This window comes from Pongo pygmaeus, chromosome 18 (assembly GCF_028885625.2).
Source record: "Pongo pygmaeus isolate AG05252 chromosome 18, NHGRI_mPonPyg2-v2.0_pri, whole genome shotgun sequence".
Taxonomy (NCBI): Eukaryota; Metazoa; Chordata; class Mammalia; order Primates; family Hominidae; genus Pongo; species Pongo pygmaeus.
Window position 1 is genome coordinate 16,908,915 of NC_072391.2, and position 13,824 is coordinate 16,922,738.

At 42.9% G+C, this 13,824-nt stretch overlaps 1 protein-coding gene and 1 pseudogene across 2 annotated transcripts in view; both read left to right on the forward strand.

Annotated features, from left to right (window-relative positions):
• The window catches only part of GSPT1 (G1 to S phase transition 1), a 40,619-nt gene that overhangs the window by 4,327 nt on the left and 22,468 nt on the right, over window positions 1-13,824 (forward strand). For both annotated transcript variants that reach the window (XM_054453340.2, XM_054453339.2), the window contains exons 2-3: window positions 13,230-13,271; window positions 13,378-13,419. In XM_054453340.2, the coding sequence (XP_054309315.2) occupies window positions 13,230-13,271; window positions 13,378-13,419 (84 nt within the window). The remainder of the gene's footprint in view (window positions 1-13,229; window positions 13,272-13,377; window positions 13,420-13,824) is intronic.
• On the forward strand, window positions 7,070-8,808 carry LOC129015423 (cytochrome c oxidase subunit 6C-like; annotated as a pseudogene).

Consider the following 13,824-nt stretch of genomic DNA (forward strand, 5'->3'; position numbering starts at 1 on the left):
TGGGAGGCGGAGGTTGCAATGAGCCGAGATCACGCCACTGCACTCTAGCCTGGGCGACAGTGAGACTCCGTCTCAAAAAAAAAAAAAAAAAAAAATAGCTGGGTGTGGTGGCACAAGCCTGTAGTCCCAGCTACTTGGGAGGCTGAGGTGGGAGGATCTCTTGAGCCCAGGAGCTGGAGGCTGCAGTGAGCTATGATGGCACCACTGCACTCAGCCTGGGTGACCAAATGAGACACTGTCCAAAAAGAAAAGTAAAGCGTACATACAGTTCAGTGGCTTTTAGTATATTTATAAGGTTATGCAACCATCACCACTTGGCAGATGCTTTTTAAAATATTCTCAGTTTTAAGCTGAAACATCTCAGAAGTGACCTCTTCAGGGCCACCAGAGTAGAGAGGATTCCAAATCAAAGTAATGGTTGTTTAATCCAGAAAGGCCCTTACACTTTATTATTATGTTAAATTCTATCTGTCAAGGTAGATAATAGGTAAGATTCTGTTTGAGACTGAAGTGCCTGCAAGAACAGTGCTCATATAAAGGTGTTTTTAGGCTTCAGTGGGACAGCAGATGGGGTAGAGGAGAGGCCCCACAGTATCCCTGGAGTATCACAGTAGTATTACACTGCCTTTCGTTACTTCTGCCATGGCTGACCTTTTTGCCTCTTGTTTTATGGTTTTACACGTATCAATGGCTTGAGAGTGAGGATTTAGGGAAGAAGTGAAGGCATCATCTAGGGCTATGCTGTGCCAAGTTGAGCAGTTGTTTAAACTGTTAGAATTTTTGACTGGTATAAAACCCTCTTTGGAGCAGGTTTTACGTAGTGCTGTTAGTACATATCTTATTGCATTTTTCTGTTCTTTATTTTTTACCTTTTCTGAAGTTGTACTGCGTGAAAAGACAGCAATTTCAGTTTGAACAAGTTAAGGAAGTCATGTAGACGACAAAGTTTAAGCCTTGATTTGCTTGTTTTGGTTTGCTGGGGAAGAAATGTCTGAAAGTGTTCAGATAGTATTTTCTTTCTGGTTGAAGAGAAAGGAATGAAAAAGATTTGATAACCCTCTGGGTTGAGTTAGCAGTATTGGAATGGAATTTTTTCCAGAAATGCGAATTTCTGGTTTTGCTCAGATATATGTACTAGCGACTCATTAACAAACATTTACCAGTCCACTGAATGTAAGATGCTATGCTAGGCACTTGAAATAACACCAAGATGAATAAATTGTGGTCCTGAAGGAATCTAGAAAGGGATCAGACGCCCAGTGTACTCTAGTGGAAGTCACAGCGTGGTAAGTGAGCCCTACAGAGAGCGTAGAGGAGGCTTTCAAAGCTGAGAACAGCAATCCCTTATGTAAAACATTTCAGTCTTGTCACTCTAATAAAACTAAAGATTTATCTATTATCTGCTCACTGTTCTTTGCGGATGCCTTGTGTGTATTTTTTTTTCTGGCCTCCTGGGCCAGAGTTGCAGCCAAGGCCTGACCACCAAGGTTGTGTGTATTTTTAAAAACTTCTTACTTATTATTTTTTAGAGACCGGATCTTACTTTGTCACCCAAGCTGGAGTACAATGGTGTGATCGTAGCTCATTGTAACTTCAAATCCCTGGGCTCAAGTGATCCTTTCGCCTCAGCTTCTTGAGTAGCTAGGACTATAGGCACCCACCACGATGCCTGGCTAAGTTTTTTTGTTTGTTTTTGTTTTTTGAGATGGAGTTTCGCTCTGTCACAGGCTGGAGTGCACTGGCCCTAACTCGGCTCACTGTAACCTCTGCCTCCCCAGGTTCAAGCGATTGTCCTGCCTCAGCTTCCCAAGTAGCTGAGATTACAGGCGACCACCACCACGCCCAGCTAATTTTTGTATTTTTAGTAGAGATGAGGTTTCACCATGTTGCCCAGGCTGGTCTCGAACTCCTGACCTCAAGTGATCCATCCGTCTTGGCCTCCCAAAATGCTGGGATTACAGACGAGAGCCACTGTGCCTGGTCAAGTTTTGTATTTTTAAGTTTGTCGAGAGTGCTGAAGGTAGAGCACTGGTTATCTTTTTACAGTAATTGTCTATTTCGTATTAAACAGCAGTGAGTTCAGTTACTATGAGTCTGGCTAGTTTGTCTATTGGGGCATGTTTAGAATTTCATCATTCCACCCTTGGGTTTAAAATATCTTCCGGAGACAAGAATTTGGCTACTAGTTGAAGGGTCTGAGGTCCTCGGAACAGTCAAGAAAATTGACAGTTTTTAGCTGTTGATTGTTGATTGATTTCAAGGCTTAGAAGTTTCTGCCTTGTTTTAGTAGAGTTTAACAAAGTGAACCGAGGCTGTAGATTTATATGGCTCCTTTGTAAATGGCTTTGTTCTAAGGAAACCTAGTTGTTACAGTACTCCAGGTTGAACCAATTTCCCATCATAATTCTACTTTCAAAGGGAGAAGAACACTTAATAAGGCTTTCTCGAGCACCTGACCTAACAGTGGTGACACTCACTTCCAAACCACATTCCCACTAGGTAATTGTATGTCGCTTCACTTGAAAAAAAAAAAAAAGCGCATTCTGCAGAGTGTCACTGGGTAATTTCCTGGTTGAATATTTCTGTAGAACTCCAGTATGTTACCATACTACTTGTCCATTGCCTTTAAGTGGTTAATTTTGGTAGCAGAAAAATGTTTCGGTTATTTTTTTATTTTTGACACGGAGTCTGCCTTTGTTGCCCCGGCTGCAGTGCGGTGGCGTGATCTTGGCTCACTGCAACCTCCACCTCCCGGGTTCAAGCGAGTCTCCTGCCTCAGTCTCCCGAGTAGCTGGGATTACAGGCACGCACCACCATGCCTGGCTAATTTTTGTATTTTTAGTAGAGACAGGGTTTCTCCATGTTGGCCAGGGTGGTCTTGATGGCTACTGACCTCAAGTGAGCCACCCACCTCGGCCTCCCAAAGTGCTGGGATTACAGGTGTGAGCCACTGCACCTGGCCGTTTCTGTTATTTTTGTACTTTTTTGAGGGTATCTGAAATGGTTTTGGTTTGTGTATTTTAAATGTTATTTATATGGTTTTTTGTTTGTTTTTTGTTTTTGAGATGAATCTCTCTCTATCGCCCAGGCTGGAGTGCACTGGCACGATCTTGGCTCACTGCAACCTCTGCCTTCCTAGTTCAAGCGATTCTCCTGCCTCAGCCTCCCAGGTAGCTGGGATTACACATGTGCACCACCACCCCCGGCTAATTTTTGTATTTTTAGTAGAGACAGGGCTTTGCCATGCTGGCCAGGCTGGTCTCGAACTCCTGACCTCTAGTGATCCGCCCGCCTCAGCCTCCCAAAGTGCTGGGATTACATGTGTGAGCCACCGCGCCTGGCCTCAAATTGTTTTTGAAGTAGTTAGGATGTAGCTCATAAGACTGTCTTTCAGGGTTGTTTGAAAAACATAATGGAATTTTAGTTACTCTATGCAAAGTCTAATCAGGTTGATCATGTGGCATTGCTTTTGTGTCTGAATAAAGAGGTTCTTAGAATGTTAGCGCTGGATATGACCCTAGCAGTTGTACAACCTCCTCATTTTCAGATAAAGGAACTGGAGCCTTAGAAATGCTAAGTAAATGCCTAAGGTCACTCACAGAGTTAATGACACCGTTGAGTCTAGGATGCAGATTTGCCACCTGCTAGTTTAGTGCTCGATCTGCCACATCATGCTGTTTAATAACAGGGGGCGGAAAGGGCATGCCTGGAGCTAATTATTACAACTAGCATGTGTTTTCTGAGAGTGGCCCTGGCATTTGCCTAATGTTTCATTCTTAAAGGTTTTTGAAATTATTTTGGGTCTTTGAAATGCTTGCTGTAATAAATTTATTGAGCAGTTACCACCCCTTATCAGTTATTTAGTCTTCCCAACATTCTCCTGAGGTTAGGTACTGTTGACCCATTTTACAGATGAGAAAATAAAGGCTCAGTAAAGCTAAATAACTTAGGTCACATCCATGAGAGGAGTGAGGCTTAGAATCTAGGTCATTTCAAAGTTTATTCTAGTAGTGACTGCTAGTGCTTTCCTTGTGATTTTGCGTTACAGTAGACTGAGACTCTCCAGAAACTGGGCCTGTGAGCTTGGACTATGGCATTTCTCTGTGTTCTGTCTCAGTAGTAGCAGAATGACATTTGTCATAAGTAGGCAGTGCTCTGATTTAAAGCAATATTTTGAAATTACTTCTTTTTACATTTTAGCAAATGTTGATGAAAAATACTTTAAAACAGCTCTGTTCACCACTGTCTGTACCACTGAGCCTTTTTATTTTTAGAGTGTTAGGTAATTAAGGCAAAACCATCCACATTTTTTTATGTGTTCTGCAGACTTCTTTCTGGTGTTTGCTTTTACTGTTTTTCAGTATTGTCTACGGGAAAAAAATACCTCAGCTTGCAAATTTTTGTTCAGAGATGGGATCATTCTTTGTTGTTGGAGGGATTTTCATAAAAAAAATTCAAGAAACATTGTCTCATATGATCTTACCAGATAAGTGCCAATTATTAAGACTTGCTGGCTGCTGGATTTATTATCTCAGCCTCATTTTCTTTCTGAGATAAATGAATCTTGCTTTTTATCGTTACCACCCTGGCATAATCCAATGGGAATATAGTATGAACCACATAGTTAATTTAAAAGTTTCTTTCTTTGATTTTGTTTTTTGAGACAGGGTCTCACATTGTTGCCCAGGCTGGAGTTCAGTGGCACAATCATAGCTCACTGTGGCCTCAACCTCCTGGGCTTAAGTGATCCTCCTGCCTCAGCCTCCTAAATAGCTGGGACTACAGCTGTATGCCTCCACGCCTGGCTCATTTTTACATTTTTTTTTTTGTAGAGACAGAGCCTCACTGTGTTGCCCTGGCTGGTCTTGAACTCTTGGCCTCAAGCAATCCTCTTAGCTTGGCCTCCCAAAGTGCTGAGTTTGTAGGCGGGAACCACCACAGCTGGCCCAACATCTCCTGAGCGTAGTGTTTCCCTAACCCCTTCTTAGAAAGTTGGCACATTTAAAATTGTTTTCACTCCGTTGAACCCTAATGGAAATGCAATGAATGTACAGATGGAGGCTAGGGGTCCTGGTCAGAAAAGGGAAGTGAGGCCAGGTGTGGTGGCTCATGCTTGAATCCAGGAGGTGGAGGTTGCAGTGAGCCGAGATTGTGCCACTGCACTCCAACTTGGGCAACAGAGCGAGACTCCATCTCAAAAAGAAAAAAAAAAAAAGTGAAAAAGTGAAGCGATGTGACTGGAAGGAACCAGTGTGAAAATCTAAGGAAAACACGGTAATTCAGTAAAAATTGATTGTGTATTTATTCTGTACAATACATCGTGCCAACTTGTTGAGATTACTGAAGTAGAGAAAAAAGTCATCCACCCACAGTTCATTCTGGAAGTCTATAATCTAGGGAACAAGAACTAAGATACATGTGTACCTATTATTTATTTGTTTATTTATTTATTTTTGAGACAGAGTCTTGCTCTGTCGCCCAGGCTGTAGTGCAGTGACTCAATGATCTCAGCTCACTGCAACCTCCACCTCCCCTGTTTAAGCCATTCTTCCACCACAGCCTCCTGAGTAGCTGGGATTACAGGTGTGTGCCAGCAGACCCGGCTAATTTTTAATTTTTAAATAGAGACGGGGTTTCACCACGTTGGCCAGGCTGGTCTCAAATTCCTGACCTCAAGTTATCTGCCCGCCTCGGCCTCCCAAAGTGCTGGGATTACAGGTACAGGTGTGAGCCACTGCACCCGGTCCCCATGTATGCCTCTAATTTAAAGAGGTGTCATGTCCTAGGGGAGTGATCATTAGCCCTTCAGGGTGGGGGATGGACAGGGAATGGGATAGAAATGGGGGATTAGGTAGGCAAATGTGTACTACAATTAAGGAGAATCCTTGAGCTAGAACTGTTATCCAAAGTGTAATCGAGAACCACATGTGGCTATTTAAATTTATTAAAATTAAATTTAAAATTCAATTCCTCAGTCATAATAGCCATGTTTCCAGTGCTTAATAACCACATGTGGCTGGTGACTATCATATCACAGCACAGATATAAAACATTTTTCATCACTACAGAAACTTGGACAGAATTTTGTCACACATGTTTCTCACTTTCATGCAATGTGAGACACTTCTGTGACAGCTCTGAAGTTGTATTTTTCTTTAATGAACACCCATTTAGCTAACAAAACTATAATTTCACTTAGGATGGGTGTGTTTTGTTGTTATTGTTTGATACAGGGTCTTGCTATGTCACCCAGGCTGGAGTGCAGTGGTGTGATCACCGCTCACTGCAGCCTCCACCTCCCAGGTTCCAGTGATTCTCCTGCCTGGGACTACAGACCTGTGCCACTATACCCGGCTAATTTTTAAATTTTTTGTAAGGACGAAGTCTCCTTGTGTTTCCCAGGCTGGTCTCGAACTCCTGGCCTCAAGTGATCCTCCTGCCTTGCTTCCCAGAGTTATTGGTTTTACAGGCATGAGCCACTACACCCGGCTTAAAGATTAGTTTTGTATCTAAAGCAGTATGAATTTAAATTGCTGATTTATGAAGTACATGCATCAAGCACTTTTTAAGAATTAGCCAAACATTTGTGTTTAAAACATGTAACTTGAATCAAAACGTAGCTTTTTTTTTTTACCTGCCATGATGTCTGTGGCCTTGACTGACGTATGCTGTGTGGATATGCTGGCCAAGTAGGATTCTCCATATTCAAGTCCTTTGATCCATGATCATAGCTTTAAAAAAAATTGTACACTCTTTTTAAAAATTCAAGCAAAATCCACATAACATAAAACTGGCTGGGCGCAGTGGCTCACGCTTGTGATCCCAGCACTTTAGGAGGCCGAGGCGGGCGGATCACAAGGTCAGGAGATTGAGACCATCCTGGCCAACATGGTGAAACCCCATCTCCACTAAAAATACAAAAAATTACCCAGGTGTGGTGGCGCGCGCCTGTAGTCCCAGCTACTCGGGAGGCTGAGGCAGGGGAATCACTTGAACCTGGGAGGCGGAGGTTGCAGTGAGCCGAGATTGCACCACTGCACTCCAGCCTGGCAACAGAGCAAGACTCAAAATAAATAAATAAAATAAAATGAGTCAGGAAGGATGTTGGTGTTGAGGTTGGCATACGTATCAAGGACAGTAACTACCGTGGCTCCCGAAGTGTTGCCAAAACCTCAGATGTGTGGCCTTCTGGCCAAGCGTCTGCGATTTCATATGTTTGAAGCATTCATGGTATCCCTGGGGGTTGCAGCTTTGTATAAGTTTCGTGTGGGTGAACCAAGAAAGAAGGCATATGCAGATTTCTACAGAAATTATGAGATTTTGAGCAGATGAGGAAGGCTGGTATCTTTCAGTTTAAAGTAATCTTGGAATATAAAGAATTTCTTCAGGTTGAATTACCTAGAAGTTTGTCACTGACTCGTGTTCCTGAACTATGACACATGAATATGTGGGCTAATAGTTCCTCTTGATAAACAATTAACAAATAAATAAATAAAACCATTTTAAAGTGAACAATTCAGTGGCATTTAGTACATTCACACTGTGTTGTACAACCAGCGATTCTATGTAGTTCTAAAACATTTCCTTTTTTTTTTTGGAGACAGGGTCTCACACCGTGGTCCAGGTTGGAGTGCAGTGGTGCGATCTTGGTTCACTGCAGCCTCCCTCCACCTCCCGGGTTCAAGTGATCCTCCCACCTCAGCCTCCCAAGTAGCTGGCACTACAGACACGTGCCACCACACCCAGCTAATTTTTATTTTATTTTATTTTTTTGAGACAGTGTCTCACTGTTATGCCCAGGCTGGAGTTCAGTGGTGCAATCTCGGCTCACTGCAACCTCCGCCTCCCAGGTTCAAGATTGCCAGATTCTCCTGGCTCAGCCTCCTGAGTAGCTGGGATTATAGGCACCTGTCATCACCCTGGCTAATTCTTGTATTTTAGTAGAGACAGGGTTTCACCATGTTGGCCAGGCTGGTCTCAAACTCCTGACCTCATATGCTCCGCCTGCCTCAGCCTCCCAAAGTGCTGGGATTACAGTCATGAGCCACCGTGCCTGACCTGATAACTGGGTGGATAGTTAAAATTTGATTATGGTGAAGCAACACAAACACCACGTATTCTATGATTCCATTGATATGAAGTATTCAGAAGAGGTAAATCCACAGAGACAGGAAACAGACAGACTAGTGGCTGCCAGAAGCTAGGAGAGAGTATGGGCAGTAACTGCTAAATGAATACGGGTTTCCTTTTGGGGTGATTAAAATGTCTTGGAAGCCAGGCGCGGTGGCTCACACCTGTAATCCCAGCACTTTGGGAGGCTGAGGTGGGTGGATTGCTTGAGCTCAGGAGTTGGAGACCAGTCTGGGGAACCTATTGAAACCCCATCTCTATAAAAAATTTAAGGCCAGGTGTGGTGGCTCATGACTGTCATCCCGGGACTTTGGGAGGCTAAGGCGGGTAGATCACATGAGGTCAGGAGTTTGAGACCAGCCTGCCAACATTGTGAAACCCCCATCTCTACTAAAACTACAAAAAATAGCTGGGTGTGGTTGTGGGCGCCTGTAGTCCCAGCTACTCGGGACTTAAAGCAGGAGAATCGCTTGAACCCGGGAGGCGGAGGTTGCAGTGAGCCGAGACTGCGATAGTGCACTCCAACCTGGGCGACAGAGCGAGACTCCATCTCTTTAAAAAAAAAAAAAAAAAAAAAAAGATCCAGTTTATCATCTGTATCACAGGCAGTACTGGTGTTCTGCTGTTTTCTGGTAAAATCTTCACTTCATGTTTTAAAATTTGTGGTAATGTACCAAGTATCACAGCCAATTCATTAATCTTCCTTTATTATAAATTATACTATTAGTTTTGCTTCTTTTTTTTTTTTTTTTTTTTTTTTTTTTTGAGACGGAGTCTTGCTCTGTCACCCAGGCCGGAGTGCAGTGGCGCAATCTCGGCTCACTGCCAGCTCCGCCTCCCGGGTTCACGCCATTCTTCTGCCTCAGCCTCCTGAGTAGCTGGGATTACAGGCGCCCGCCACCAAGCCCGGCTAATTTTTTTGTATTTTTAGTAGAGATGGGGTTTCACCGTGTTAACCAGGATGGTCTCGATCTCCTGACCTTGTGATCCACTTGCCTCGGCCTCCCAAAGTGCTGGGATTACAGGCATGACCCACCGTGCCTGGCTTTTTTTTTTTTTTTTTTTTTAAGACGGAGTTTCGCTCTTGCAGGCTGGAGTGCAATGGCGCGATCTCAACTCACTGCAACCTCTGCCTCCTAAGTAGCTGGGATTACAGGCACAAGACACCATGCCTGGCAAATTTTTGTGTTTTTAGTAGAGTTGGGGTTTCCTCATATTAGTCAGACTGGTCTCAAACTCCTGACCTCAGGTGATCCGCCCGCCTCCACCTCCAAAAGTGCTGGGATTACAGATGTGAGCCACCGTGCCCAGCCTAGTTTTTCCTCTTTTTTTTGAGACAGGGTCTCACTCTTTCACCCAGGCTAGAGTGCAGTGGTGCAGTCTTGGCTTGCTGCGACCTGTGCTACCTGGGCTCAAGTGATTCTCCTGCCTCAGCTTCCTGAGTAGCTGGGACTACAAGCATGAGCCGCCATGTCCAGCCTAATTTTTATATATATCTCTCTATATATATGTTTTTTGTGTGTGTGTGGAGATGGGGTTTCGCCATGTTGCCCAGGCTGGTCTCAAACTTAGTTTTTCCTTGTAATTTGGGGCATGGCAGTTGCACTCAGTGGTAAACTCTGAAAGCTTTCCCACGTACAAAAAATTGTTCCATTTTTAAATAGTTAATAAGGGTGTGTTTCTAAACATAGAGATAACATTTGAAAATTTGAAACTGTAATTTCGTTCCTTAAGAGGGTTCTAACTTCCTTTACTAGCAGCTGTGAACCATGCAGGATGTGAGAAATTACACCCTAATCATCTATTTCCTAGCCATGAACAGTTCAACCTAGGAAAATTCCAAGCCCAGGCTCATTAGTAGCCAGTAAAATCTGGATGTTATGTGAGTCATGAATAAGACCAGAGTAGGATGAACAAGTAAAGGTTTACTGTGTATGTATGAAGGTAGGATAGAAATATATCGGTTTTATTTTTATTTTTTGAGACAGGGTGTCACTCTCTCGCCCAGGCTGGAGTGCAGTGGTGTAGTCAGGACTCATTGCAACCTTGACCTCCCAGGCTCAGCCCCCGAGCAGCTGGGACTGCAGGCGCATGCTGCCACTCCCGACAGTTTGTTTTTTTTTTTCTTTTTTTGGTACAGGTGGGGTTTTGCCATGTTGCCCAGGCTGGTCTCAAACTCTTGCCATCCTCCCATCTTGGACTCCCAGAGGTTTAGGACTACAGGTGTGAGCCACCATGCCCAACCCATTTGCAACTTACAATCCATTGTAAGTTGAAGAGCCATCTGTATTGTAAATCTAATAGTTGGTGCCAGGAACTAAGTGGTCAGGTGTAAGTACTGTTTTGTTTTGAAAAGCTGTTACAGTTAGTGATACGCTTGAGAGTGTTGAGGAAGCCCACCACACCCGTCATTTTCATGCCTTAAGATACGCAGTACATCATAACTGTATGTCCGTCAGAGCTTAGTTTACTTATACACTGATTTTCATCAGGGACTATCTGAGGAAGGGGAAGATGGCACTTGCATAACTTGGAAATGCCTGCAGTTGATTCTGATGTGCCTGTATGTTAGATGGTGGTGATTACAGGATCTGTTTCTTAGGGCTTTTGGTGGGGATGAGCTAGCAGTCGGCACTTAGGGCTCAATAAAAATTAGTTAAAGCAAATTGCTACCACCTCCACCCCCCACCCCCTACACAATATGGATTTGTGAGTACTTTTATCCTTGTCTGGCCCATAATAGATACTCAATACATATATATGTATTCATTTTTATTAATTTTTAAATTTTTTTGAGATGGAGTTTCATTCTTGTTGCCCAAGCTGGAGTGCAGTGATGTGATCTTGGCTCACTGCAGTCTCCACCTCCCAGGTTCAAGCGATTCTCCTGCCTTGGCCTTCCGAGTAGCTGGGATTACAGGTGTGCGCCACACCCAGCTAATTTTTTTGTATTTTTAGTAGAGACAGGGTTTTGCCATATTGGCTGGGCTGGTCTTGAACTCCCGAACTCAAATGATCTCCCTGCCTCGGCCTCCCAAAGTGTTGGGATTACAGGTATGAGCCACCGTGCCTGGCTGATACTCAATACATATTGATAGGAATGAGTTGGAGTAGTTACATAGCAGATGGAGACTGACATTTGTTGAATATGCCAGGAGTTCTTTAACTGACACTAAACAAATTGTTTTCCCATTTCCTCCCATAAACTCCTCAACAATCCTCTCAGGTAGATGGTATATTATTCCCACAATTTCAATGGAATAAGTGCATTCACAGCTTGTGATAAGCCAGGAGTTAAACCTAGGAGTCAGCTCAGTTCCAGGCTCTGAGAAGTACCCCATGCAGTCACCTCCTTCTTAGGGTGGCCTGTGAACTTGATTCTCTCAGTACTGCCTGGTTTTCTCTGTAAATTGAGTAATTTTTCCTTACCTTATCCTTAAACTTTTCTTCAAAATGGAAAAGCAAAAAAAAGTTAATCTGTATTGTGTTTGAAGTACAGTTTCTGCCTCCTTCCAAACCAGGTTCAAATGCGTTTCCCGCCTGTTTGTTAATGTCCTGCTCATCCCACAGCTTGGGGTCATCTTAGACCTTTTACTCTCCCTTTTTCCCAACTCCTGTCAGGTGTAGCCCCCATCCCCTCCCAGTTGTATTTCTTGGTTGTCCCCATGGCATGCTTTCTTGCAGTGGTGATGTGGGTTTTCCTGCCTGTGGGGTCTTGCCCACTCTAGTTCATGTAGTTTAAGCTGCAAGACAAAGATCTTCCTAAGTGACAATCTGAGCCTGTCACTTAAAAAAAGAAAAAGAAAAACAATTTGGTTGTCCTTTACCTATCAGGGACAGGAAATTACTTTACTCAACATTTGATGCTATTGAAGGTTGGACCCAAAACACTTTCTCTTGACTCTTACAGGTATTGATCCTTTCCGGGCAATGATTTTACAGGTTACAAATGCATTATTTTTTCATACTTGCTGTGCATGATTCATATGATTTAATTCTTTGGTATCTTTTTCTGTCGTGGAGATTCTTTAAAGCAGGGGCACGTTCATATTGGAGTATAATTTAGGTTTGTCTGTATCTGACAAACTAAAATCCAAAAAGCAGACTTAGATATTTGGTTATTAGTATGTATTTCTCCTACATCTCTTTCAGTAATGTCATAAGTAACTTTGCAGTGTGGCAACTGGAAACTGGATTGTTGCTTGGTCTTAGAGTTCTAGCGTAGGAAGAAACTGGCATCATTGGAATCACCTTTTCTGCAGATGTTTTTAACGGCTTATATGTATTTCAGGACTCTATACAAATGTCATTTATCTTATGGGTATCTAATTTATTCAGGGATTTTGATAACATGAGTATGGAATATTAAAAAGGGCTAATCACAGGCTGGATGTGGTGGCTCAAGCCTGTAATCCCAGCACTCTGGGAGGCCGAAGTGGGCAGAACACCTGAGGTCAGTAGTTCGAAACCAGCCTGACCAACATGGCGAAACCCTGTCTCTACTAAAAATACAAAATTATCCGGGCATGGTGGCATGCGCCTGTAATCCCAGGTACTCAGGAGGCTGAGGCAGGAGAATCGCTTGAACCGGGGAGATGGAGGTTGCAGTAAGCTGAGATCGTGCCATTGCACTCCAGCCTGGGCAACAAGAGTGAAACTCAGTCTCCAAAAAAAAAAAAAAAAAGGGGTGGGGGAGCTAATCACAGCTTTCTTGGGCTGGGTTACCAAGAGAGAATCACGGGAAGTAGATGTGTATTTGTTGAGCACATCTCTAATTTGATCTGTGCTGAGCTGCAAATTACTTTGACAGTATCTGTGAAGAAAAGGTTTATAAAGCAAATCAGAAGAATAAGCATGTTTTTATGAATACATTGAAACTACTGAAAATGTTTCAAAATTGGCTGTAATTAGTAGAATTTTGAAAAGTAGGTTAAGCAGAGACTTCTAATTTGAAGGCCTGAGTTAGCTGCCATTGATCTGGGGTTATTGATTGAGGCTTGTGTCGTGTTATTGAACTTCTGTTTTTACTGCATATTAAAAGATAAGTGAAATGGATGGATAAGTATCAATTTTTAATAGAACTTATTTCTGTTAAACAGCACCTGTGGAATCCTCTCAAGAGGAACAGTCATTGTGTGAAGGTAATGATGTACTCTTTGAAAGTCTACTTGAGAAAACATTAGGTTGTCTATGGTGTGTAAAGCTAGATACTGTTTTGTAAATATAATATTTCAATCTCTTGTCTAGGTTCAAATTCAGCTGTTAGCATGGAACTTTCAGAACCTATTGGTAAGAAAATTTCTGACCATATTAATACAGTAATATGAAACTCTTTCTCAAGATTTATGCATATGTGCATTATGTAAGTGTTATGATTATTGTAATGCCTACATTTAAGAAACATTGAGTCTTTGCTATTAGTATTTAGAAAGTAGGACAAACTAGGCACTAACACTGCCTTGATAAACTTAATGATTGCAAATCAAATTGAGTGGAGGAATGGTCAAGTCAATTTAAATACCTGTACATGTTCTGTTTTCTTTTTCTGAGACGGAGTCTCGCTCTGTCACCCAGGCTGGAGTGCAGTGGTACAATCTTGGCTCACTGCAACCTCCACCTCCTGGGTTTAAGTGATTCTCCTGCCTCAGCTTCTTGAGTAGCTGGGATTACAGGCATGCACCACCACACCTGGCA